Source organism: Taeniopygia guttata, chromosome 6, assembly GCF_048771995.1.
Source record: "Taeniopygia guttata chromosome 6, bTaeGut7.mat, whole genome shotgun sequence".
Lineage (NCBI taxonomy): Eukaryota > Metazoa > Chordata > Aves > Passeriformes > Estrildidae > Taeniopygia > Taeniopygia guttata.
The window spans coordinates 25,510,367-25,534,670 of NC_133031.1; the positions used below are offsets into that span (position 1 = coordinate 25,510,367).

The 24,304-nt window shown below is 47.6% G+C and overlaps 1 protein-coding gene across 5 annotated transcripts; it reads right to left on the reverse strand.

The window, feature by feature from the left end:
• ITPRIP (inositol 1,4,5-trisphosphate receptor interacting protein) lies at positions 1 to 23,668 on the reverse strand. Of its 5 annotated transcripts, none has more exons than XM_072931235.1 (3): positions 23,394 to 23,668; positions 18,583 to 18,689; positions 1 to 6,096 (listed from the first exon to the last, which is right to left on the reverse strand). In XM_072931235.1, exon 3 carries the CDS (start codon positions 6,081 to 6,083, stop codon positions 4,434 to 4,436), a length of 1,650 nt encoding a protein of 549 aa, XP_072787336.1. In that variant the 5' UTR covers positions 6,084 to 6,096; positions 18,583 to 18,689; positions 23,394 to 23,668; the 3' UTR covers positions 1 to 4,433. The 5 variants fall into 5 exon arrangements, with proteins under 5 accessions (XP_072787336.1, XP_072787337.1, XP_030132224.4 ...); XM_072931236.1 differs by having other exon boundaries at positions 23,272 to 23,668; XM_030276364.4 differs by lacking the exon at positions 23,394 to 23,668 and adding an exon at positions 23,238 to 23,381.
• Positions 23,669 to 24,304: the final 636 nt, after the last annotated feature.

Genomic DNA, 24,304 nt, shown 5'->3' on the forward strand with positions numbered 1-24,304 from the left:
TTTAGAGTTTGTACAAGACTTCCTTTATTATAAATAAAGCTGCATGAGAAGATCTATACAAATTGAACAGTGTCCCGCTATAGAAGCAGCAATTTAAATACAGCATTGTCAATCAAGGAAGACCTTAGTCTGGAGAGTTCTGGTGTTACTGCCCATCTTGGCTGCATTGCCAAGATTCATCTCTGTACTACAGTTCTGCTTCTGAGCTAACATGTTACACACAGAGCCCCCCCACCCAGTTCTAAAAAAAGACAAGTAATAAATAAAGCTGTTTACCAGGTAGGGTCCTATGAGAGACAATTCCTCACTAAGCAGCAGCAAAGCTGTTACAGGTGCCCAAAGTCTCATTTCTTCACCACAGAGAAAACACTACAAAGACTTTGCATCAAAAATGGCTGGTGAGCAAACACCAAATCCTGCTGCTTGAATACTGGATAAAATTTTAAATCATTTTTCTAAACTACATTTTTTACCCCTGTATATACCTGTATACAGAGCAACTTGGAAAGAGAGTATCTCTTTTCTGTGCCTGCTTAACAGTGAACACCCAACACCTCCCCTCAGAAGACATTTAGCTCCTGTACAGCAGTAATAACCTTAGACCAAGACATTTCTAAAGGCAAATGGCTCCTGAGGCTATGCTGTAGATCAGTGGCTGCTATCAACTCACCACTAATTCCATTGCTTTGACAGAGCCTGTAATAAAGTATTAAAACCACAAGCTGAGGGCTCAGGGAGTGGCTGGAAACCAGTGGAAGGCACTTGAAGTTCATCTGTTGAATTCACTTGGTTAGCAAATGGCAAGAACAGTATTGAGAGTCCAGGACAAGCTGTTTACTTTTCTTTAGGATGTCTCACAGAGATCCAGGCATTGCCAAAGAAATGTTTGTTACTCAGGTGCCATATGCAGTTTGGTTTTAAAAGAACGTTTTTTACTTTAAACTGCAAAATCTCACTTCTAGTCCCATCCTTTAAAGCTGCTTCCTATGATTACCCACTCAGATTTCAATCAAGGCAGAACTGCTCATGGGCAACACTAAAATGTCTTAAGACTTTTCTTTTTTTACTGGTTGGCAGCTGATGGAGCTGAATTGTCTTATAACCCTTATTTTGTGAAATGTGAGCATGGGATTTTTACTAATAGGCTAGTATTTGGTGGGCAAAGATTTGATCCAGGAGAGACAAGGGAGTCCAAGGAATGATGTGCTTCACATCATGGCCTCCTTGTACCATGGCAGAGGTGTGGTCCAAGAAAAGTGTGTCACACCAGCCTCTCCTCTGATGGGACATGTCTGTACCTTTCCTTTGCAAGGAAGATCTCCACTCTGAGTCTGACTGGAGCACAACTTATAATCACAGATAACATTTCCCCCAACAGGTAAAAGTGGGTCCCCTCAGATCATTTTAAAGGTGCTCAGGGCAAAATGAGCATATTGCATGTAGGAAAACCAAGCCAAGCAATTTGCTTTCAGTATAATTAAATCCATAAATTACTTCACTCAGCTCCAGCTTCTGTTCAGCTAAACCCCATGGGAATACTTCAGGGTCAGTTTGGGCATAAGAGAGAACAGGCATACAAGTACAGAAAACAAAGAACAAAAGACTCAATCCACTTATCAGTTCAGGTTCCCTTGTAGTCTGAGCAGCAGTGCTTGGGGCTGTGTAAAGACTAGTTTGGGCACGTTTACAAGCCCGTTGCAACTGGTGTTGCAAAGCTTTGTTCTGGCATTTTAATAGGGGAGTTACCTTATTCTGTTTAACAGCCTTTTCTTCTCAGGCTCCTCCTGCTCAACCTTATATAAATGTTATTTTTCAACTCTGAATGTCATTTCCTGAGAGACCTGGGTCACAAATTTGTTTCTGTTCTTTGGACAGTCTAAATTTAGACTCCTGACAGGAAATGGCAGTGAAATTCTAATTTCTCTCTGGCTGGGCTGGGAGCACATTTAGAAGCAACTTCAACCACAACTGCTCCAGTGTGACCTGCCTGCCAGCAGTCCATGTAAAGCTGGGTCTGCTACAGGCACTTTGTAGTAAATCTGGGCAGGTAAAAATGGCAAGTCACCTGGGTTTGCAAATGACTTACACAGCTTCTGAGGTAGCCTCCAGGCTGCAGTACTGACCCACCCTCCCTATACCTCTGCTTGTCACTACCTGCTTGCCACGGCCTTTGAGATTGCTCCTGCTCTCTTTCCTACTGGGGAAAGCCTTCTTGGCTGTACTAAGGAAAGCCAGGGATTTACAGCACTCCTTAGCGTCAGCAATTAGTCCTGCCCTGTTGCTCTCCTGGCCATCTCCCAGGCACTCATCACCAAGGATGCTGAATCAAGCACTGATGATCCAAGACTTTTTCTTACTGGCATTACTCACCAGCCTCTTCTCCCCCATTCCTACCTACCCCTTACTTTCTGTTCAGAGATCCTACTTAACTACCTGTGGTAATAAAAGCCAAGGGAGGCAGCACTTTGGGCATAGCTCTGTCACCATCTGTGCCTTCTTATAAACCAGGTGTGGAGACAGGAGTTACAGCTTTCTCTGCCTCTGTGTGTGAAGTGTCCCTCAGTGGTGGCAGGACAGAGAAGAGCAGACACCAATGAGGTGGTAAAACAGTTTTTACCAGGAAAAGTGAAGAGAGGACATGTCTATGGAGAGTTTGCTGATAACTGTTGATAACTGGATAAGGCTGGATAACAAGCTTCATGCTGTATGTTGTCTCCAGCAGTGATACAGGATTGAATCGTCTCTCTGATGTGATAGAGAGGATTGATAAAAAGGGACATATGGAGTGATGGTAAAAGCATCCCTGATGGGTCTTACCTCACAGAACAACCACCCTCTTGTAAACAGGATTAAGTGAAGCCCTAGTGTAAAACTTCGCAGGAAATTTTAGAGTGAGAAAATGGTAGGAAAGGCCTCCTAGCACTGGAGGCCAGGCTTCTGGGACTAGCATAAAGCAATTATGCACCGGGGCCCTGGTTTGGACCCCGCACTCAGGAGGGTGAGGATCTCCTGAGTCCTCTCCTTCAGCAAAGACACCTTGCTGGGGCTGGGCTGGGCAGCCCCCTGGCACAGCACTAACATGCTTCCTGTGGGATTTCAGGCATTTCCATTTCTGCAATGTTTTGGTTTTGTTTTATCACATGCCTCAAGATTCTCCCCTGGCCTGTAAGCCTGCAGCAGCTCTCCTTCTTTGCAATCCCAGCTCAGCAGATTACAGTCTACTAGTACAGCTCCTCAGAGCAGCAGTCTTTAAAAAGACTGAGGAGAATGTAAAAAGTAGCTTTTGCCTGCATATGTGGAGCAGAAGGGATGCAACACGGATCATAAGGCAGCTGCAAGCAGCACTGCCCAGATATACTACATTTGCATCTTTTTCATCCCTTCCTTCTCCTCCCTGCTGGCCTTGGCCTAATTAAAACCATGTGCACAGAGTCACACTCTCATTTGGAGGGTGATTGTTCACTCCTGCTACCAGACTTCTGAGATTGGCTTCATTACAGGATAATTTTGGAGAACTGCTTCTTTTAGGAAAGCAAAACTTACAGCAGTCATAAAATCATAATAGTTTAGGCTGGAACTGAAAACAGACAACCCAAAATGTCAGAACCCAGCAGTGGTGTTTCTTTTATCTAAGATAATAAATAAAGGTTCCTGTTCATTGATCCATACAAAATGGACAGGCAACCACTAGCCATGTTGCCATGGAAGACTTGAATGAAATCATCTGATGACACAGACCCTGCTCTGCTACATCCTCCCACAGGAGAAAAATTGTGCAGGGGTATTTCTGAAGGACAAGACAAGTCATTTAAGTGACTGCTGTAAGTCCAATTGAGAAAGCCTTTTCTTCTTTTTTTTTTTTTTTTTTTTTAACTACAGTTCCTTTTTGAAGCTGTGCTTTATTTAAGGATCTCCATCCAGTCCAGATCTTGTGCATGACCCTCCTCCTCCCCACACCAGCATGGAGACTTATGCTGCACTTCCCATTGGTGAAAGAGCTCCTGCTGTCTACAAGCAGACAGGCTCCTTTGATCCCAAGATCCTGTCTCTGATTCCTCCACCCTGTTCTTATCTCCCCCCTTCTGAAGGAAATGAAGTATTTGGCCACCATCACACCCCCATCCCCATTTGCATTGCAGGCATCTGAATAAATTACTTATATTTGTTGCTCACCACTGCTGTAGCATGAGGCACAATAGAAAAAATATATTCTTAGCTGCATAAAACCAAGCACAGCAGTGGAAGAGAAACCTAGTTCAACAGCACATCTTCCAGTTTCTCCCTATTCTCCCCCCATAGCCTCTTCCTTCCAGCAGGAACCACGGCCCAGGACTGGTTTAGCTCCAGACAAGAAGCTCTATTGGCAAAGTCAGTTGTCTCCAGGAGGCTTCAGAGAGTTGCCCTCTGGACCTGTGCTTAGAGTTTGGCTTTGGCTAAAGGCGTTCCTTACGAATCCCATTGGTGTGTGCAAGGGGAATGTGCACTGTGTACTCATTTATCAGTGCAGACATGTTCTTGAGCATCTCGTGGAACGTGTCCACCATCTTCCTGTAAATGTCCCTGCGTAACACAAAGGGACGGAAAAGGTTGAGAGGCTCAGCCCTCTGAAATATGACGGGGAAACCCAGCTCTGCTGGTACCTTCCCATTGCCAATAAAGAAGTGATAAAGCTTCTTTTCATGCAAACATTTTTCTAGGAATTTCAGCATGTCCTGTAGGCGGGCCTCCAGCTTTTCTGGGGCCCAGTCCTGACTGGGACGTGCCTGCAGGAGATGCAGCAGCACTGTTTTCAGGTGGTAGTTGGTGAGCCCGCTGGGACCTGTGAGGCTGCACTGCTTCCCATGGAGGAAGGAGAGGATCTGAAGGCAGCTGACGTGGCAGGCATTGGCAGGCAGTGTTTTGGAGACCAGCTGGATGAACCTCCTCTCATACACTGCGAAGGTGAGAAACCAGTGGGTGCTGGAGGGGATGTCTGCTGCCAGGCTGCTCCAAGGGAAGTGGGAGATGAAGTAAACGTCAGAGTTCTCATACTGCACCACAGGGGTGAGGTTGAAGGCAATCGATTTCCCCGATTTAAATTTTATCTTCAGGGCTCCTGGCGAGTCCAGGAGGCTGAAGGAAAGGTCAAACTCGTATTTGTGGGAGATTCTGTTCCAGGCCTTAGTGACAGCAATCTGGAACCACTTCATGACTTGGTCGGCATCCAGATATTGAGTATTTTTGAAGCACAGGAGGTCTTCCATCTCACTGCCGGGCCTGGTACTACTGACCTGGCTATGGAGGAGGCACAGCATATCTTCCCCTAGTTTAGTCTTGTCACAGATGCAACCCGTCGCATCCTCATCTGCCCTGCACACCTTGATAGTGCCATAACCTTGTTCATCTGGGGGAAAAGAGTCACCAGAGCACCAGGTCTGGCAGCGAAAGCAGTAAGGCTCTGGGGGAGCAAAAGGCACTATCAGATCACAGACGAAGGGTTTACGCACTCTCCAGTTCTCATACATGCTCCCCACACCCATGCAATCTTCCACTTCCATGTCAGCATCCCGGTTACAAACGCTCCTCAAGGCCTCCAGCAGGTCATCTGCAAAGCCTTCCACCATCTCCCGCATCCTGGCCATGTCTCCAGTGGTACCCAGGATACGCTTCTCATAGAAGCTGGCAAGGACAGCCTTGTCGGGCAAGGCCACTCCTTTAAATGCTTTCCCCAGGACTGCCATGTCATCTTCTTCTCCTCCTATGTCCTGCCAATTCCCTTCCTGGAAATCCTGCCTCCAGAGCTCGATCAGCAGGAAGATGACCATGGAGAGGGCAGTCCACATATCCCATCGGACCTTTTCCTCTTTGCTTTCCTCCACTGCCACTGCAGCCTTTTCCAGAGCCTTCTGTGTGGCTTCCTGGTCTGCGATTTCCTGCTCCAAGCGCAGCTGCTCCAGCCGCAGGCTCTCCTCCCGCTCCTTCATCTTCTGGATGATTTCTTCTGTGTTCTCGGGGACAGTGCCATTCTCCTTAGGGAAGAAGAGTGGGTGGTTGACAATAGCTGTAATCACCAGTAGGCACACCCGGAAGAGTCCCACGGGCATGGCAGTTCCTTCCCTGGAAGAGAAAGAAAAGTGAAATGACCCATGATTTGGAATATATTCCCTCAGGTGCAAAAATGAGAGAAACTCCCCACTGCAGTAAGAACCTTGACATCCTTTCCAGCCCTGGAAAAAATGCCTGAATCTAGAAACCACTAAGTGCACACCCATTTCTGCAAGTTATCAACCAGCTTCCCAAAGAGGCTTTTATCAGTTGATGGTGAGGATGAAAGTGGCTCTTATCAAATGAACTTTGAAAAACAGAACTCTGAAGGCACTTCCTGCTGTCAACCACTATGATGCTCTTAGGCAGTATGGAAGGGCATGTCCTTCCTTTGCCTCTCCTTTAAAATTCCCCAGACAGAAAAGGAAAGAAAGAAGCAGGCAGAACCTCCCCAGCTGTATAAAAGCAGGACTGGAGATGAGCACGGCTTTTCCTCACATAAAGTTAATATTTCAGAAGTGGCAGTGGAATGGGCAGGTCTGTCCTGGCTACATTCCATGTTAAGCATGTCTGGGAACCCCTGCAGCCTGCCTGGATCAGGGCAACCTTTACTGCTCTGCTGGTGAGCTGCACCAGGGAACAAGCCTGCACAGTTTTGTGCTTCTAAGCAGGCATTACAGGCAAGGCTCTTCCTGCCTTTCAGCACCATCAGGATCAGGCTGTGGCAAACCCTCCTGGCCCCCAGGATGGCTCATGACTGCAGTTCCCAGAAAAAGGGCACAGACAGAGACTCTGCTAAAATGGAAAGGGTTTCCTTTAGCCCAGTGGTTCTAAAGGCATCAGACTGCTTATTTTTGGTGCTTACCACACTACTGATCTGTAGTAGTACGTTAGTATCTCATTTACGTCTTTGATCTAAGCCATCTCCCCCAAGCACCCCCTTAACAGCTGTGCTTGCAGCCAGCTCACTCCTATTTGCAGTGACCTCAACGAGGCTGTGAGCCACATCCCAGCCATGTGCCAGCAGCAGTCCTGTGTGTCAGCCCTTGCACAGGCCCTTGGCATGACTGAGACCACTACGGTGTTTTGGAGTGGCTTTGTGTGGTTACTGGCTCTGCTGCTCCAACCCCACATTCAATAAAGCTTTCTGTGCCACGGGGCTCACAATGAAAGGATTTAATTCCCCATCTTCTGGGACATGGTCCCATTGCCAGGGTCTCTGCCTGGTGGTGACAAGGCCTGCTAAAGGGCTGGGCTAGATGGTGCTCAGGCTAAAGCCTGGGCTGTCTCCTCCTAGCTGGCATTTCTCCCAGCCCCACTCTGGAGGGCTGGCATCACTGTCAAGAGCCCAAGAGCCTGCTCAGGGCAGTACAATCTGAAGTTGTCACCCATTGCTGTGATGTCGGAAGCTCACCAGTCCCCCTTTCTAGCAACATCACCTCAGACCTAGCACAGGAAGATCAGGAGGACAAGATGTACAAGCAGGGATAGTTCTTCTTCCAGCTGGGAAATTCTACGACAGCTGCTTTAATGTCTCAAAAGTGCTTGCAAGAGAAGGGTTTCTGTTACAGAAATAAAGTCTACCAATAACATACTTCATCAATCAGACCAGAAATAGCAATCTCATTTCTAAGTAATTCTGCTGTGGGAATGAAGCTGTTTCACAGAGAGCCAAGAGATGGTGAGGCACTCTGTGTGCTCCAGGAGCTCAGGGCTGTAATTCCCACCCCCTGGAATAGCTCCTTCCTGGCTTGAACCCAGCATGTTCTGGTGCCACAGCAATCCTGCTGTCCCAGCATCTGGGCAAGAAGGAAAATATCTCTGGCAATCTCATTTATGCATCTACAGGGCACACAATAAAGATAGATCCACCCCAGTGGACCTTGTTATTGTAACTGCACAACAAACTGCTAGTTTTGATTGCAGGAACCTGGATTTCCTCAATGTGAGTATTTACTGTACATGGGAACTGTATCCTTCAGCACACAATTATCTTTGCTTATGAGAGGGCTGGGACTAGAATAACAAGGGAAGGGAACAGGACTGAGATGCATTGTCCAAGCAGCAAGAAAATTCACACGGTGCTCAGGATAATGCTCCATGCCCCTCCCTGTGTAACATTTACCAGCTACCCTTTTTTTAGATCCCATGCACATGCATAAATGAATGTTCTTATGCAGACATTGCTCTGGAATATAGTTTGCGGCCCTATCTTGTCCTTTTTTACATTTACATTAACTCTTTAATTCATCAGGCAATGAATTAAAGCCGAATTAATGCCCAAATCTGGGTGTTCCAGTTATTCTGTGAGCTCCACGCCTGGCAACATTTTCAAAATAAACTGGGGTCGCCCTGCATTGCAAAGGGCTTTATCAGTTTGCTGGGGCAGGGCAGGAAGTGCTGGTGAGTTCCTTTCCTTAGTGCTACCCTCTTGCAGACCACATGTGCCTTCCAAGCTTAAAAATAACATGGCTGGGGGCCAGGTGCCTCCTTCTTGCAGTCTTGACCAGGATGACATCACTGCTCTGCTCTGCTAGACCACTGTCCCTGCAGATTAAACATCTTACTGTTACCACATTACTTCTGAGGTGTGTAAGGCTGAAACAACCAACTTCCTTGGGATGTTCTTTCTCATGTCCAGCTGCCCACGGGCACACTGCTGCCACAGGTTACCTGCCCCAAAGCTCTGCCAGCAGCAGGGGTTAGGCCAGACCTCCCCTGGTCCATCAGTGGCTGCCTCAGGTGAATTCACTCTGGGTCACACTGACATTCTAGGATACCCCAGCTCATTTTGCAGCAACCTCTTCCCTCAGCTACAGGCATCATCCTCTGGAAACTGGAAGTGAAAAGATCTTCAGATCACATTGATTTGCAAGAGGCATGTCTGTTTTCAGCCCAGAGCAAGTTCTGCTGGCCAAAACTGCCCTTTTGCTACTGCAGCTCCTCACTCCAGAAAATGAAGCTGAACATTAACCTCAGTTAAGGCTAATGCTGGCCAAAGTCAGTGGAGCCTGCCCAGGGTGGTACGGGCAGAGCATTCCCACACCTCTCAGACACAGCTTTCCTGGCTAATATGAAAGACTCAATAATACAGGTGAAACCAGTAGCACTGCCTGCTATGGCGCTCCAGCATTCCCCATAACAAAGGCTGCTCTTTTCCCTTGCTTTTAACTTCAGCCCAAGCTATTTAAGTCTGATAAAAATATTTATGCCTGCTCAGGCTGAGACAGCTTTTGTGTGGGGAGGAGGGAAGAGAGTCCAAACCTTTCCAGGCTTGAGACTAAGAAAGAGAAATGGCAATTTTTCAATCTACACATCAAATTTAGCAATGTTTCAAATATAGGGGGAAAAAAATAAAAGGTATTTTTAAGTTTTAAAATAGCAAGTTCTCAAAGCAATCTGCAACCTTTTCTGAATTTCTCACCCTGACAGTTTTTTCCCATTTAGAGTATAAACAGTATCTGGATTCAGTAATAGGCTTACATCCTACCTACCTTCAGCAGACCCTCTTGTGGCAGTCCTGGGACTCCAAAGATCCCCAGAATGTGCTGTGGTCACAGGTAGGTCACTCCTGCCAGCAGCCAAAGCAGCCCTTGCTCTGCTCCCTGGGCCAGGTGAGAATGCAGAGACCCCTCTTTTTTCCCGTGAGCACAAAGCAGGGAAAGGTGCAGGAAGACCAAAGAAAGCTGCTTGGGAAATGAAAAAGGGCTAGGGTATGTGAAACCTCACTGTCTTGATGTGAAGCTGTCTCTGCTCACTGCCCAGCATGTGATGTACTTGTTCAAACCTGCCTCTGGCACTAGAATTTTCTTCTGGGCTTTTCTCTGGCACTCACCGCTCTAGTGACTAGGGGCTTCACCAAGTTTAAGGTTAATGACCACTCTGTACAACCCTGGGAAGTGAGGGGGCAGGCACCATCCACCCTGCAGCTGGGAGTGAGGTTTCAGAGAGATAAAAACAGCTGATCACTCTGTTGCCTGATTACAAACAATCAGGATTGTTGCTGCAGGATGCAGCACTTGGTATGTTCAAAGGGTCCACCAAGAGCACCCACAGCTCTCCACCCTCGGCTCCCAGGCAGGTTAGGTCTCATCCTTCCAAACCTGAAGCTGCCTCCCCAGCTGGAGGATCCTGACCAGCTCCAGAGCAGGTCCTGGATGATGCAGGAAGCCCCAAGAGAGGAAGGGGAATGATAATGCTGCTGTCATGCAGTTCAGGTTGGTGCCTTGAAGCCACAAGCAGAAGGAGGCCAGGTCTCACCCTAGCTGATCTCAGAGCCCTTTGCTGCACAATTTACTAATGTCTGGCTTGCCTGGAGCACAGGTCCAGGTAGCACAGCATATGGAAAGGGAAGCAGCACAGAAGAAGCCTTCACAGAGCCAGGCAGCAGTAGCTCCACCTTCAGCTTCTTCTCCTCCTCACCTGGGAGCATCACAGAGCTCATACAGGGTTTGTATGGACCAGCCTGAAGTAGCTGCTGCCCTGGGGCAATGTGTGCTGCTTCCCAAGCCACCCTGTCCCAGGGAATTTCCCTGAGGGGCAGCAAAGTCCTTCATGGAGATGATGATGCCCAATGTCCTGTCCCTTCCAGCTACATGTGCTTCATTTCTGATGTCACTTAGCCTTCCTCACACCCTTTTCCATCGCAGCTGCAGAACCTTTTGCCTCTGCTCAGCCTGGCAAAGGAAAGAAAGAGGTGGCAGCTTGCAGCTTGCCTCTCCAGGCTGCTCATGTGCTCTGAGCCCAGATAACCCTCCACCTCCTCTGATGACAAGGGAAAGTATTTCCCTTTCATTAAAAGTGCCTTTCTTTACTCAGGAGTTCCTGATAAAGCTTTATTTTTTCATCTATTTTATTCCTCTAGATTTTGAATCACGGTAAGCAAAACATGCTCTGGCTGGTGGTCAGCAATAAACCAGGCAGGAGCAAGCTGAAGCTTTGATTCTTAAATTGGGAAAACCCAAATCAAGCCACTGAGTGCAGTTCAGTATTACACTGGAACACGCCAAGACATCACTTACAACACGCTCAATTGCTTCCTGCAGTCTGGCTGACACAAAAGGCAATGAATAGGTGACTGCTACATTGTGTTTTGCTTTGCTAGGCTGCAAGAAAAGACGTTATTTCAAGTAGATGATAGAAAAAACAGCTGGTTGGGGAGGCTTTTTTCATTGAAAGCTGCCAAAGTTTTGAAACTAGAACTTTCATGGGAACCAATATGATTTCTAACTCTCTTTTTGGGAAGGTCCTTGAGGTTTGGAAAGGACTCTGCTACTTGTTTTGACTGCAGAGATTAACAAGTCAAACCAGGCACTAAGCTGCAACTGGGACTTTCTTACTGGGAAGATGTGAACCTCAGTCTGAGGGGTTTCAGGCCAGCCCAGCTGTGCTTCCTCATGGCTGGGCTTGTGAGAGCTCTGTGATTCCTTCTCTCGCTGTACAACAGTGAACAAATTACCCTTTGCCCTTTGACTGTTTAGTCTGAAAAAAGCTACTGCTGCATATATGAAGATCTAGTAAAAGAATAAAAGTTTGCTGAAAGCCCTTAGTTATGCACCATATCCTTCTCCAATTTGCAAGTATCACTGCCACTTCTGCAGGTATTCACAGATATGATGCAGCTACCACTGACAGAAATCATAGTTTCTCATAGTGGGGACTGCAAGCTCTGATTTGTAAGAAATGCACAATGACAGAGAAATGGGAATTATAGAAATGCATGTCAGTATTATTGTTAGTGCCCAAAACCTGGACAGATGCAGTTTCTTAGACAACCCCACACCCACACAGCACAGCGCACCCAGGACAGGCTCTTGCTCTCCCATCTCCTGAGCAGTCAGCTGCAGCACACACAGCCCAGACAGGAAAATTAAGGGATAAAAATCCAATTCAGAGCCTGAGCAGCACCAACTTGTTGTGTTCTTTCAGCCCCTATGAATTAAGCTGTGTGCAGGACATCAGTGGGATGAGATGTTGACTGGGACAGAACAGTGCAAGCTACAGCAGCTCTAACTCATGTTCTGACTTGTTTTTCAGCATTAAATTAGTGCTACAGACAAAGTACGGAATTCCAGCTGCCAGCACAATCACAGCTGGATCAGTACAGACAGGTGGAATTGGGCTCTGTCTACCAAAGCCTCAAATGGGAAGGACCAAATGCACCAATACTTGAGGTGCAGGGGCCTGGATGTTGAGACTGGTAACACAACCATGTTTAAAACCAGAACAAGCCAACCAACCTGCACAGGACTATGGCAATCAGGTATGGCAGAGCAACTGCCTTCCAAACCATGCCTGGAAGCCACACCCCAGATTAGCTGCTTGGCCACAGCACAGCAGTTGGACAAGGCCACTTGCCTGCTAGCTATTGTTCTGCTGTGAGCCTGGAACATGAGCCTTTCGTGGACATCCTGTCCCAGGCCTGCTGCAGTGACAGCAGGGTCAGTCGTGCGGCCCGAGTCGGACATCCTGCCCAACAGGTCTGCTGCGTGCTTTCGGAAACAATTTTCCTCCTGGGGGTCACCAGATCAGCTATTTCCAAGGAAATTCTGATGCTCATCCTGTGTACAGGACTAGATAGCCCTCCCTTCCCACGGGCAGGCGGGTTCAGGGGGAATAAGCACGGGAAGGGCACTGAGAGTGCTCTGGAAGCAGAAACTGCTGTGCAGCCCTAATTCCAAATGAGAGACTTTGTCAGCTTCTCTCCAAGCAGAGGAGTGCTTGACTGGCCCTGGGAAACACAGGTAGTCTCTCTCCTGTCTTCCAGTCATGTACTGCCTTTGCCATCAGGAAGCTTTTTCTCAGGCCTTGTTAAAACTCCCTTGCTGCAGTTTGGACCTCCTAACATTCCAGTGCCCACTGTGGGTACAAGTAGGATGAATTCTTTGTTTCCTTTTTGCAGTAGCACTCAGGATGTTCAGAGGTACTCTTGTCCTGCCTCAGCTTTCATTGTATGCAGGTGCATTCACAAGCTATTACCATAAAATCCCACATTCCCCCTTTCCCCAATGCCTAGACAGTACAAAGTATTCTTCCTGGCTTAAAGGGAGCTATTTGCCTTCTAGAGCTCTTTTCCAAAACCCAAAGACATGTGGCACGTGTTAGATTTTCTGTTTCATCAGTAAGTGGGGATTTATTGGGCCCATTTCTAAGTCATTGTTTCTCAGTGCATACAGGTATCATGCCACTAATCAAAACATGCCACTAATCAAGACACTAATCAAAACACGATCCTTTTCCTGCCCCAGGAGCCAGTAGCCACCATTAAAGGCAAATTTAACAGCTAATGAATAACGCAGAGACACGTCATGTTCCCAAGGCACTCACTGTTTACTCCTTGCAAGGCTGGACCCAAGAGAGGGTGCCTGTGGAGACCAGGAGACAGCCAACAGCATGAGGAGTGTGTTACTCAGCATCCTGCTCATTGCCTGAATGTGTTTTTATTGCTTTTTGACTATGCAAGCCTGCTCAGCTCTTGTCAGCAAGTAGGACATATGCAGTCTGTGGAGTGCCTCAGGTTCCCTCTGCTATGGCCAAGAAGGGGCTTTACAAATGGGAACATAGTGTTGGCTGCAGGAGAGGCAGGAGGGCAAAGGTAGGAAGTGTGTATGTGACTCCCACCCACGGATTGAGCTGTTGTAGTAGGACCACAGCCAGGGACAGCTTTGTGTTTTTAAGCCAAATAAATTTTGTTTGGTTTTCTCTGTTAAAAGTGAGGAAAACCGGAGTAGATGAAACTTTTGTTGGTTTTGGGTTCTTTTTGGTTTTGTTTATTTTTTTTTAAGAGGAGAAAAGACAGGCAAAGAAAAAAACCCTTAGCTTACCACCCTTACCATCACCCTCCTCCTCCAACCCAACGTGATGGGAGCCTGGGTAATAGTTGGCCAATCCCTTGCACAATCCTTCATCAGCACAGATGGACAAACCCCTCTGCTGCTCCACCAAAAGCCTGATAGCATCAACCACAATGGATGGAGCACTGTCACTACACAGATCCTCCTTGGCCTCCACCTGGTGCTGGGCCTTGCTCTGGCTGTCACTCCCTCAGCCACACAACAGCTCCTTGCACATCAGGCAGCCATGGCTCATGGATCCCACCTGGTAGTCACTCAGGGAGAGGTGGTGAGCAGAGAAAAAGATCAATGGCCAAGATGTTTGTTTAAATCTGCCCTCCTTTTCCCTGCTTAATTCTCAGCAAGGTGGAAAAACTAAATCAGGCAGTGGTTACTTTGTCTCTCCTCATCCTGTGGTAAGCATAGGCATCCTTGTGCATTCAACTTGATCGTGCACCCATTGGAACAAATGCTTTGTATTAAAATAATTGGTGGAAGCATTATTAGAAAGTTGATTTCCCAGCAGGGATACAGCACTCCAGCACATCTCAGGAGAGCACATGTTGGCAGGGCTCAGACATGACTCGCAGAATGATTACATTTTATATGTGAAACTACAAAATCCCATTTCAGTCATGAATGATGAGCACTTGCACATTACAGACAGTAGAAAGCACAGGAGTCACCAGACACTTCCACACTGAGACACTGAACAAAAGCACAGCAAAAATAAATTATTGTCTTGGGTTGGGAGTTTGGCTTATCTGATACCTTCTACTCCATCACTGTCTTGAGTCAGAGACAAAGCCACACTCATAGGTCAGGAAACCTGCAGGCCCAAGTATCTGCTTAAACAGGACCCAAAACCACTGGACGGGACTGAAGGTTTGTGTGATATTGGACCATTGTTTTGCCAACTAGTCACTGCTGTTTGTATTCAAACAATAGGGAAAGAACTGTATTTAAAAGCTGGCCATTGTTGCCAAAACGTCACCAGAGAAATCAAAAGCAATGCTTTATTCCATTGCCTGAAATTCCAGCTTTTTTTTTTTTTTTTTAAACACAATATAGTTCTTTAAATAAAGTAAAAAACAAAACACAACCCAAACGACTGTGAAAGCCCCTGCAGGGATGGGTAGAGGGTGTGGAAGAAAGAGAGAACAAGAACACTTTTACTGCATTGCCCCATTTCCTTGCCCCTCACCAGGATGACTCCCTGATCTAAGCAGAGACACTGTGCATTGCACACTGCCTCTGAGGAAGAATCAAACCCTCTTACTTCATTACCTAGTGACTCCAGAAAAGATCAGGAGAAACAACACAAATGCTTTGGGAAGCAGAAATCCCAGTCTTGGCTCATTTACCATAAACCTAAAAACTGCCAAGGCAGACGCATGCACAAAAATATGTTGGCTGCAGAGTACTTCTGGCTAATCCTGCTCTTCAAAATGAGTTTGAATAAATAAAAAGCAGCAGAAGAAAACAAAGTCATACAAGAAAACAAACTGCCCCACTTCCGTACAATATTTCCATGAAGCTCATCCTTTCAGCACCCATGGCCACCAATCCAGAGCCATTTCCACCCAAGGGAATGACTCAAGAGACAGGCTATTGCTACATGCACTCTTATTTAATCATTTTCATGTGCTCTCTGCTCGGTCCTCTCTTCTTACCAAGAAAATGAAACATCTCTAAGCTCTTTGTTTTGCTGAAGAATTTGTAAACTGAATGCTGGGAAGAATAACTCTAAAAAGACTCAAGGGGAAAGGAGCAATGTAACTTGCAGTGCTGCCGCAGAAATATCAAACACACATATATGAATGTTGTGAAGCCACGTGGTTTTCATTTGGGATGTGTGGGGTGAGCACATACGGTTGCTTTCTTTATACCCTAAGCACAACAAAGGAAGGCTTTGTTTGAAAGCCAAGGGACAGCCTCGGCTCACTTAAGTTACAACCAGGGAACTGTGAGTCATGGCTGTGGGGCCCCTGCCCACAGGCACCAAACCCCCTCTGCTGCAGCAGGCGAGGAGCTCAGCAAGGAGCAAAGCCTCCAGCTCCACATGGGAGACCCAAAGCATCCAGGACGAGCAGCAAATACAAGGCTGAGCTGAGAGCACATGTTGTGGATGACTTAGCACACAAACACATCCCTTCCAGTCGTCATTTCTGCTGTAACTCTGTCAGAGCATGAGATCATAACCCTGCACCAATTCCAAGAGCATGATGCAGCTGTGACTAACAGGAAGGTGGGATAAACATAATCCAAGCACCTTCAGACCATCTTTTGATTTTGGCTGCAGAAAAGCATGGCCATAATTCTTAGACTGAGCATAACCAGCTCACTACATGGGACCACACTAGAGCTCTGTCCTTAAGTCACCTACTGTGCCAGATGATTTGTGTTATTGTGTGTTACAGGAGGGGAGGGTCAACTGATGGACTCCAGCTACCCAAAATAAAGACATCTATTCTTGTCCCTGCAAGACTGGAAGACAAGTGTAAGCTTTAGTTACCATGAATGAGTTGCAAACTGCAGTGCAGCGGTCTCTGTGTGCTGCTGAAACTTCAAGAATTTTCCCTCACATTTCCAATAGTCCCAAGGTATTTGGTTGCTAAATCCCCAGAGGGCTTTAGAAATCAAATTCTCCTCTGAAACCAGTGGCAGAAAGGCACCTGAACATCCAGAAGGAAATAGATTAGGATCAAAGCAATCTGGGCACAGATACAGAAGACCCTCTGAGAAGCATTATAGTGTGAATATCAAGTGTGACATTTTAAGCTTAAGAACATCTCCTTAGCTCTGCCTCTGGTACGTGTTAACAATCTACAAGAGCTTAAAAAATAGGAGGAAAAAGAGATCTGAAAAAGCAATAGAGTTTCTTCCCTCTGCCTGCATGCATGGCTTGCACTGGATGATTTCTGGCAAGTCTCTGTTTACTTTGTTCTGAAAAGCTTCCAGCAAATCTCTGCCTCTCAAGGCAGTCTAGACTACTGCTTAGCTGCCCCTACCTGCAGGAAAGTCTCCTTATCACTGCATGTGCTTTCTCCAAAACAAGCTGTTTGGATCCCTGCTGGGATCCTGCCACAGGCAGGTGGTATCTTGTCTTAGGGAGCTACTTCACCTCCTTGCAGACAGCGTGGGAACCATTTCCTCCCACTCCTCATCAGGTGCTCACCACTCAGCACCAAACCCTATGAAATTTGGAAGAACTGAAAGCAAGGCACTCTCAAGCTGATTTACACCGTTTTTTTCTGGGTTTTACCAAAAACTCTGCCTTTTCAACTGAAGGCATCCACCATCCCCAGAGGCCAGGGAAAGATGAGTTGGTTACACAGGTGGCTCAGCTGACACCTTATAATTCATGTCTGTTTTCTTGCTCAGGCACAAGAACCTTCTCTACGTGCTCTTCCCCTGGTTTCAAAAATGAAGGAACAGCAATAGTTTTCCTTTGCCAAGCAACCAGAATAACCCAATGAGTTGGAGACTGTGCCTAGTAGGGCCTAAATTCTGCAACAGCTGGATGCAATGGTCCTCATCCTTGCCAACATCACGCTTGGTTTTTCTGAGCCACATACATGGCAGTGGGATGCATCAGATGTTTTCCGTATAACTGCTGAAAAAGCATTTCTGCCTTGAGGCAACTATTGCTGATACAAAATAATGTGCCAGATCAGCCAGAAAAACCTGCCTCTGGAGGAGGGACAATAATGAAACATGGTGAATGGAAAGGAAAAAGAGAAAGAGCTTCATTTACACACAGGAGAATGGCAGTGGGCCAATTCTCACAGCTTTGATCGGGACTGGCTGGAGGAGCATGCCAGGGAACTCTCTGAGCTGAGCTCTGCTAGAGCAGAGCAGCTGTTTGAACTCTGTGATGGGAAAAAGGCAACAGACACCACCAACACAGATCCAGAATAAATAAGTTTAAAAAAAAAAAAATCATGTGGAGTGCATGGACTAACAGGTACACAGAGCTGTAGCTGTGGCAGCCAGGACTCCTGCTCTGGCAGCTCCCTCTGTCATCAGCTCCAGTTCCTGCCCTCCCACCACTGCTACCGGTAGAGCCTCCTGTCACACACTCACACAGCACCACTGCCAGACATCTTGGTTTCACCCAGTTCTCCTTTCAGTTTATTTTCAGGGGTTTTCATACAAACATGAAAACTCTACACGCCGCTGGCTTGTGAAAGCACTATCTCCCTTTGTCTGCCTCTGCTGTCACCCTTGATCACCTGGAACTTGTCCAGGCACTTCCAGACATCTGCTCTCCCTCTAACACTTAGAAGAGGGGAATTCCAGTACTGGAATTCCAGTACTGCTTTCTCAGTCTGGGTAAGGTACTTCTGGCAAGTTCTCCTCCACAGCAGAAAATGCATCAGTTTGGACCCTGTGGTTCCCTTCTGCCATCACTCTCTGACTAGATCCTAACTATACCAAGCAGGCAGATAAGACCAATTTTATATTGAAAGTCCAAAAGCGAGAAGCTTTTAACACTTTTTCCACACTGAAGCCATTTTCAAATTAAACCTTCACAACATTGCTACTTTTGCTTTGCAAGAAGCTGTCTGTACCTCACGGCTGGGAACATTTCTAAAGAATGAGCCACACCAATTTCCTTTCAGCATTTTTGCTGCAAGGCTCAAGATCTCCTAGTGCGAGCCCATCAAGAAGCTTTTTAAATCACATAAAATCTGGAAGAAAGAATAACACCTGGAGCACTTACCTGCTACACAGCTTTGCAGGTGCTCATTAAACTTCACATTACTACTATCACCGTGGTGCAGAGAGGTCTAAATTCAGTCACCCGCCACTGAAGCACAGCCAGGAAGTCTGCAAAACACAAAGAGCATGAATGAGGAAGTGCAGGCAGAAGATGGGTACATAATGCAGTTATCTAAATTACAGATTGATAAAAAAAAATATTAACTCACCCCCTTATCTAATAAAATGATCATAAAAGCTCAAGAGACCAGGAATAATCAGTTTGAAGTGATCAGGGTAGAGTTAAAATGCTGCTTCTCCCATGGGTGTCGGCAAGCAAGGACTTCCCTCCTCTGACTCCATCCTCACCCACCAGCACTTTCCTTTTAAAAAGGATTAGGGTCAAATGAGCATAAGTGCAAGGGCTGGGACAGTTTTGTCTGGGATTGGTTTGTCTAGAAAAGGCAGCTAGCTGCTGTAAGCAGCTTGTAAGGTAGAAATACTTGCTCGGGGAGTTGGGTTTACAGAGCTAATGGAAGAAACAGAAAACAGAAGAGGCAGGAAGCAAGGGTAAGAGCACAGGAAGATGTGAAACACAGAACCACAAAAGATAAACTACAATATTTTAGGATAGAGAAGTGAAGAAATTTTATATGCAACAGGAAACAACAAGAAGGAGAAAACCCAACAAGCTGGTTGCAGGCAGACAACAGAGACATTCCTCCTCTCCAGCTGCACACAAATGGGCTGGGGAGGAGGAAGGCACCACCCTCATTTCCAGCTACCACCACTTCAAACCTTCCCACTGTCTTCATCCAAAGCCTGATGAAACTATCAGTGTGGGCTGAGCTGAGCTTGAAGCCCATTTTAAGGGCTCAGCATCAGGGTGACGCATCCTTGCTCTCCCGAACTCCTTCAATTCACCTCCCTCCTCCCACGTACCTGCTTTGACCAGACAGTGTGCACAGTTTCACTTCTCTGTTTCCATCTTCCACTGTGAGGCCAAATTGGGCAAATGGGCTCTGCAAAGCCCTCCCATCTTGCAGGGCTGCTGGTGTCTCTGCTCAACCAGTGCCACAACAGCACCAGCAGCAGCACAGACTGCTGAACACAGGAGAAAGACACCCAAGCCCCAGAGGTCTGGCTCTGCACTGCAATATCCCAGTGGGTATTTGTAAACCCTCAGGGCCTGCAATGCCTGGTCTCATGGTGGCTCAGAGCCAGTGAGGTAGAGCAGGTGTGTCTGCTTGGAGGAAAGGAGCTATTAAATGCTGGGCAGGAACTGCTGCTGTGGGACATACAATTCACTTGTTAAGATAATTTTTAAGTCTCAAAAGAGAGTGTTTAAGTGAGGGTCTTCCTCCGTATTTGTTCATAGATGTTGGAGAGACCTTGACTAAGCTTTATGGGTACTGGAAGTCCAAAATGACGTCTCTCCAGAACCTCCAGGCTGAACAACTCTCTCAGCCTCTTTTGATAGGAGAGGTGCTGCAGCCCTCTGATCATCCTTGTGGCCTCCTCTGTACCTGCTCCAAGAGTCCCACGTCCTCCCTGTGCTGAGAGCCTCAGAGATGAATGCAGCACTGTGGGTATAGTCTCAGCAGAGTGGAGTAGAGGGGCAGAATCCCCTTCCTTGACCCGCTCACCAATGCTGCTTTGGATGCAGCCCAGGACATGTTTGGCTTCCTGGGCTGCGGGCACACATTGCTGTGTTGCTCCAGTTTCTCATTCAGAGAGACCCCAAGACATTCTCCACAGGGATGCTCTCAATGAGTTCTCCCAGTCTGTCCTCATATCTGGGGTTGCCCCAAACCAGGTGCAACATCTTACACTTGGCCTGACGTCCAATTAATTTCTTTCCAACTTGGAAATGAGGATATCATGTCAAAGGTCTTACCAAAGTCTTGGTATATTACATTAATCTGTCTCTCCTTGCCAAACATTGCAGTCACTCCATCATAGAAGGCCACCAGATTGGTCAGGTGTGATTTGCCCTCAGTCAAGCCATGCTGGTTACCTCAAATCATGTCTTTTTCTTGCATAAGCCTCCTTCACACTGCTTCCATAAGGAAGTCTGAGCAGCCTAGCACAATGTTTGTTTGAGCCAGCCCTATAGAGAGCCTCCTCTCCTTGACAGAAATGAAAGCTGTCCCTGCTCCAGCAAAGCTCAGCAGCTGATCTGGCCTTCAGGTGATGGCATTAAAAGCTGTTTGTTTTGCTGCTGGTCAAGGTTGGCTCAGCCAACTTTGCATGGCCCACGTGCGTGTGTGTGTGTAAGAATAAACAAGCCAAAAAAAGAGTCCTGCTGCAGCTACACCCCAGGCCAGCTCTCTATCCCTCAAGCTGCTTGGAGGTTGGCCACCTGCCTCCCTGCCCGCCCCAAGGAGTGAGCAGGAAGAAGGTTTTGCTTACACAGCTGAGCCCACATCCCTGCAAAACCTGGAATTCATGGTTGGGCACATGACAATGCTGCCCAGTGCACACCCTGGCCATGCTCTCTCCCTCCAGCCTGGAAACCAGAGTCTCTACCTCTCTCCACCACCCAACAATTACAAGTTTCAATGGAAAATATGCTGCCTGGCAGCAAACCTGCTTTTTCCCTAGTATAAATGGATTGTAATAACACTTGGGAGAGAAAAAGCTGGCCTACCCAACAGTCCATTTTAAAGGGGATCTAAAGGAACAAGCCAGAAGCTTTTTTCAGCTTCCTTTTCCATTGCACCATTGCTACAGATTGCAATTGCAATTCTGCAGAGCAGAGCGAGCAGGACAGGACAGCACAGGACAGCAGGGAGACTCATGCAGGCTCTTCATGGAGCTCATCTACTGTGTTAATTCATTTGCAGGCAAGCCCAAGATATTGAAACCACAGCCAACAGGTAGACAGTTCTAAAAGCCAAACTAAAATTGTCCTTTGGAAAACCATACAGTTTTACTTTAAAAAAAAAAACCTCTGAAATTAGTGAGATCAGTTTGTGAAACACCAGTGTTAGGTTTCTGTGGATCAGGTTCCTTTCCCATGTTAGTCATTGCCATGCAAAAAGAATCACAAGCATTGGCATCCCTCTCTGACATCATGCAGACACACCAGAGCCCTTATTGCCATGGATAGCACCAACAAAAAAACAAAACGGGAGCAGGACATACAGCTTTTGGCTGCCCTAGTCATCAGTTGGCCCAAAACAATTACTCAGGAAAACCAAATTCCTCAGTCCCTGACCAGGGCTATTTAGTCTGACTTGAGGAGGGGGGAAAGAAGTATTAAAGAAAAAAAAAATTTAAAAAAAAAAAAAAAGGTGCTCTTAGTATATAGTAATGCTCCAAGCAACAAAAAGAGGAAGATAGGTGAGGCCCTTGATAAATAAATTCAGTGCCTTTGGTGTGCACAGGACACTTCTTCTTTGCAGATGCCACTGTTGTGAACACAGATCACTGAGTCCTGTACACACAAGTCATGCAAGCAAAAAATAGTGTCATCAACAGCTAGGAGCCAAGAAACCCTCAGGATTGGTCCCAGTACTCACACGGGTTCTCTGAATTTGGGAAATCAATTCACCTCTCTTTACATGTGTGGCAATCACACTTAATATGTACAATTCCCAAGTGAGAGCAGCATGAAGCATCTATTGTGCTGAAAACAAAGTTGAAGAGAAGGCTTGAAGCGTTTATTCCTAATTTCTATGCTCTACTTTTGTTTGAGGACTGAGAGAACCCCTTTCAGTTATACTACGGAAAATCTGATTTTAAAAGCAGATGGCTATGAAGGTGGCCAGAATCACTTTAGTCAGAGCTGCAGAAGAACATTACCATCATCACCAAACCAAACAAAACAACCTCACACAACATGATGCTGCACCACAGTGGCTCTCCCATCCAAGTGCTGCTTTCATGGTAGCTCAAGTTCTTCCCTGGCATCACGGCAAACACTTGTGCCTGAAGGACATGCACAGGGTATGGGCGAGGCTTACAGCCCTCACTCATTAAAACATATGAATAGTAATGTTCACTTAGAAACACTGCTCATCTTGCCTGACCACGTAAAGATGCCAATAGCAACATGTCCTATTTTCCTGAAGAATTTTAGCACAGCAGTTCCCAAGAGAACTGCTTCAGTGGGAGACTGCCAAGCTGAAGATGCAAAGGCCAGTAAGGCTCGTGTTCTGCACATCAGTTTTACAGCCCATTGACTTCCAGTGTCACAATCCTGGCTCACTCTGCTGTGAGCTACAAATACCTGCTGGCCACATTCAGAAACATGCCTACACACACGAAGAGCAGCTCTCCTGAAAGTATCTCTCCAGCTCCACTGAAAGGTTCACTCCTTCTCTCTGTGTTCTTTAGTGAGACGTTGTGTATCTCAGAAGAAGTTTTAAACCCGTGCCGCCCAACATCGAACACGCAGCGAGGCGCAGCGATGCATTCTGCATGGACGGTGCATGTCCGAGGTCAGCGCTGCCCCAGGACACCCGGGCTGTGTCACCAGCAAAGGGCGATGGCCGAGAGGTCTCTGCTGGCTCGGCTCGGTCCCGCCGAGCCCCCGAGGGGCTGCGCCGCTCTCCCGCCGCGTTCGGCCCCGCCTGGGCTGCAGGGAGAGGGATGCCCAAAGCCCTGCAGGAACTTTGGTGGGCACCGCACCCCCTCCCAGGGGCCCGACCCTGCCCGTGCCCCGGTACCCACCGAGACGGAGATCACGCACAGGAACAAAAGTTACCCCGTAAGGAGAACCCGGGGACAGCCACACCAACGCGGGCAGCCCGCACGGCCGCTCCGACCCGACCGCATCCCCCGCAGCGCGGGCGCGCTCCGGCTCCCCGCGGCCGCGGACAGACTCACCGGGCCGGGCCGGGCCGGGCCGGGCCGGGTCTGGGCCCGCTCCGCGCACTCAGCGCTGGCGGCGCGGCCGCGGCTCCGCGCGGCTCGGGGCAGGAGCCCGCCCCGCCCGGGCCGCCGCTCGCTGGTTCGCTGCTTCTCCCCTCCTTCAGACCACCCCCGCCAGCCCTAGGGGCCGAGCCGTGCCCCGGCGGGCGGCAGCGAGCTGGCTGATCTGCCCCTCGGCTCCCCCATTGGCTTCCCAGACGGTGTTGGACCGAGGGCACGGCGGACGGAGAGGAAATGCGCTCATCTTGCTTCTCGGATGTGTTCTGACCTCCTGGTGGTCGTGCCTGAAAGTCAGGAAAGCAGCTGAAACACGGAACCTCGGGTACGGTTCTCATCAAAGCAAAGGAGTAGATCTCGGAACTGCTGACCCATTTTCGTGTTCCAAGCTGGCACAAGTAAAAAGCTGTGGAGCTCCTAACATCCTTCCTCAAAAGTGGCACATAAGTGGTACTAGTTTCTCTAGAATCATTATGTATCCTGAGTTGGAGGGGACCCACAGGATCAACTGGTGGCCCTGCACAGGACAACCCCACCATGTGCCTGACAGTTTGTCCGGACGCTTTTTGAATTCTGACAGGCTTGGTCCTAGTAGGGATGAGGGAACTGAGACACAGCAAGTTTAGCTAATGATCGAGGCCACAGTAAAGGATTTTTGACTGTGTCTTTGAACATTACCCTCATTCTAGAGTTAAAGGCCATCTTCTTTTATTTCTCACAGAAAAAAGTTTTCTCCACAACTGCCAGTTTCACAGGGAGCTTAAGGGCATGAGCATAGTAACACCTGTGTGACTTAGGGAACTGTATGTACCTCTCTTTCCACAGCGTTGCAACAACTGGTTTATATTACTACTGCTCTGGCACATTGC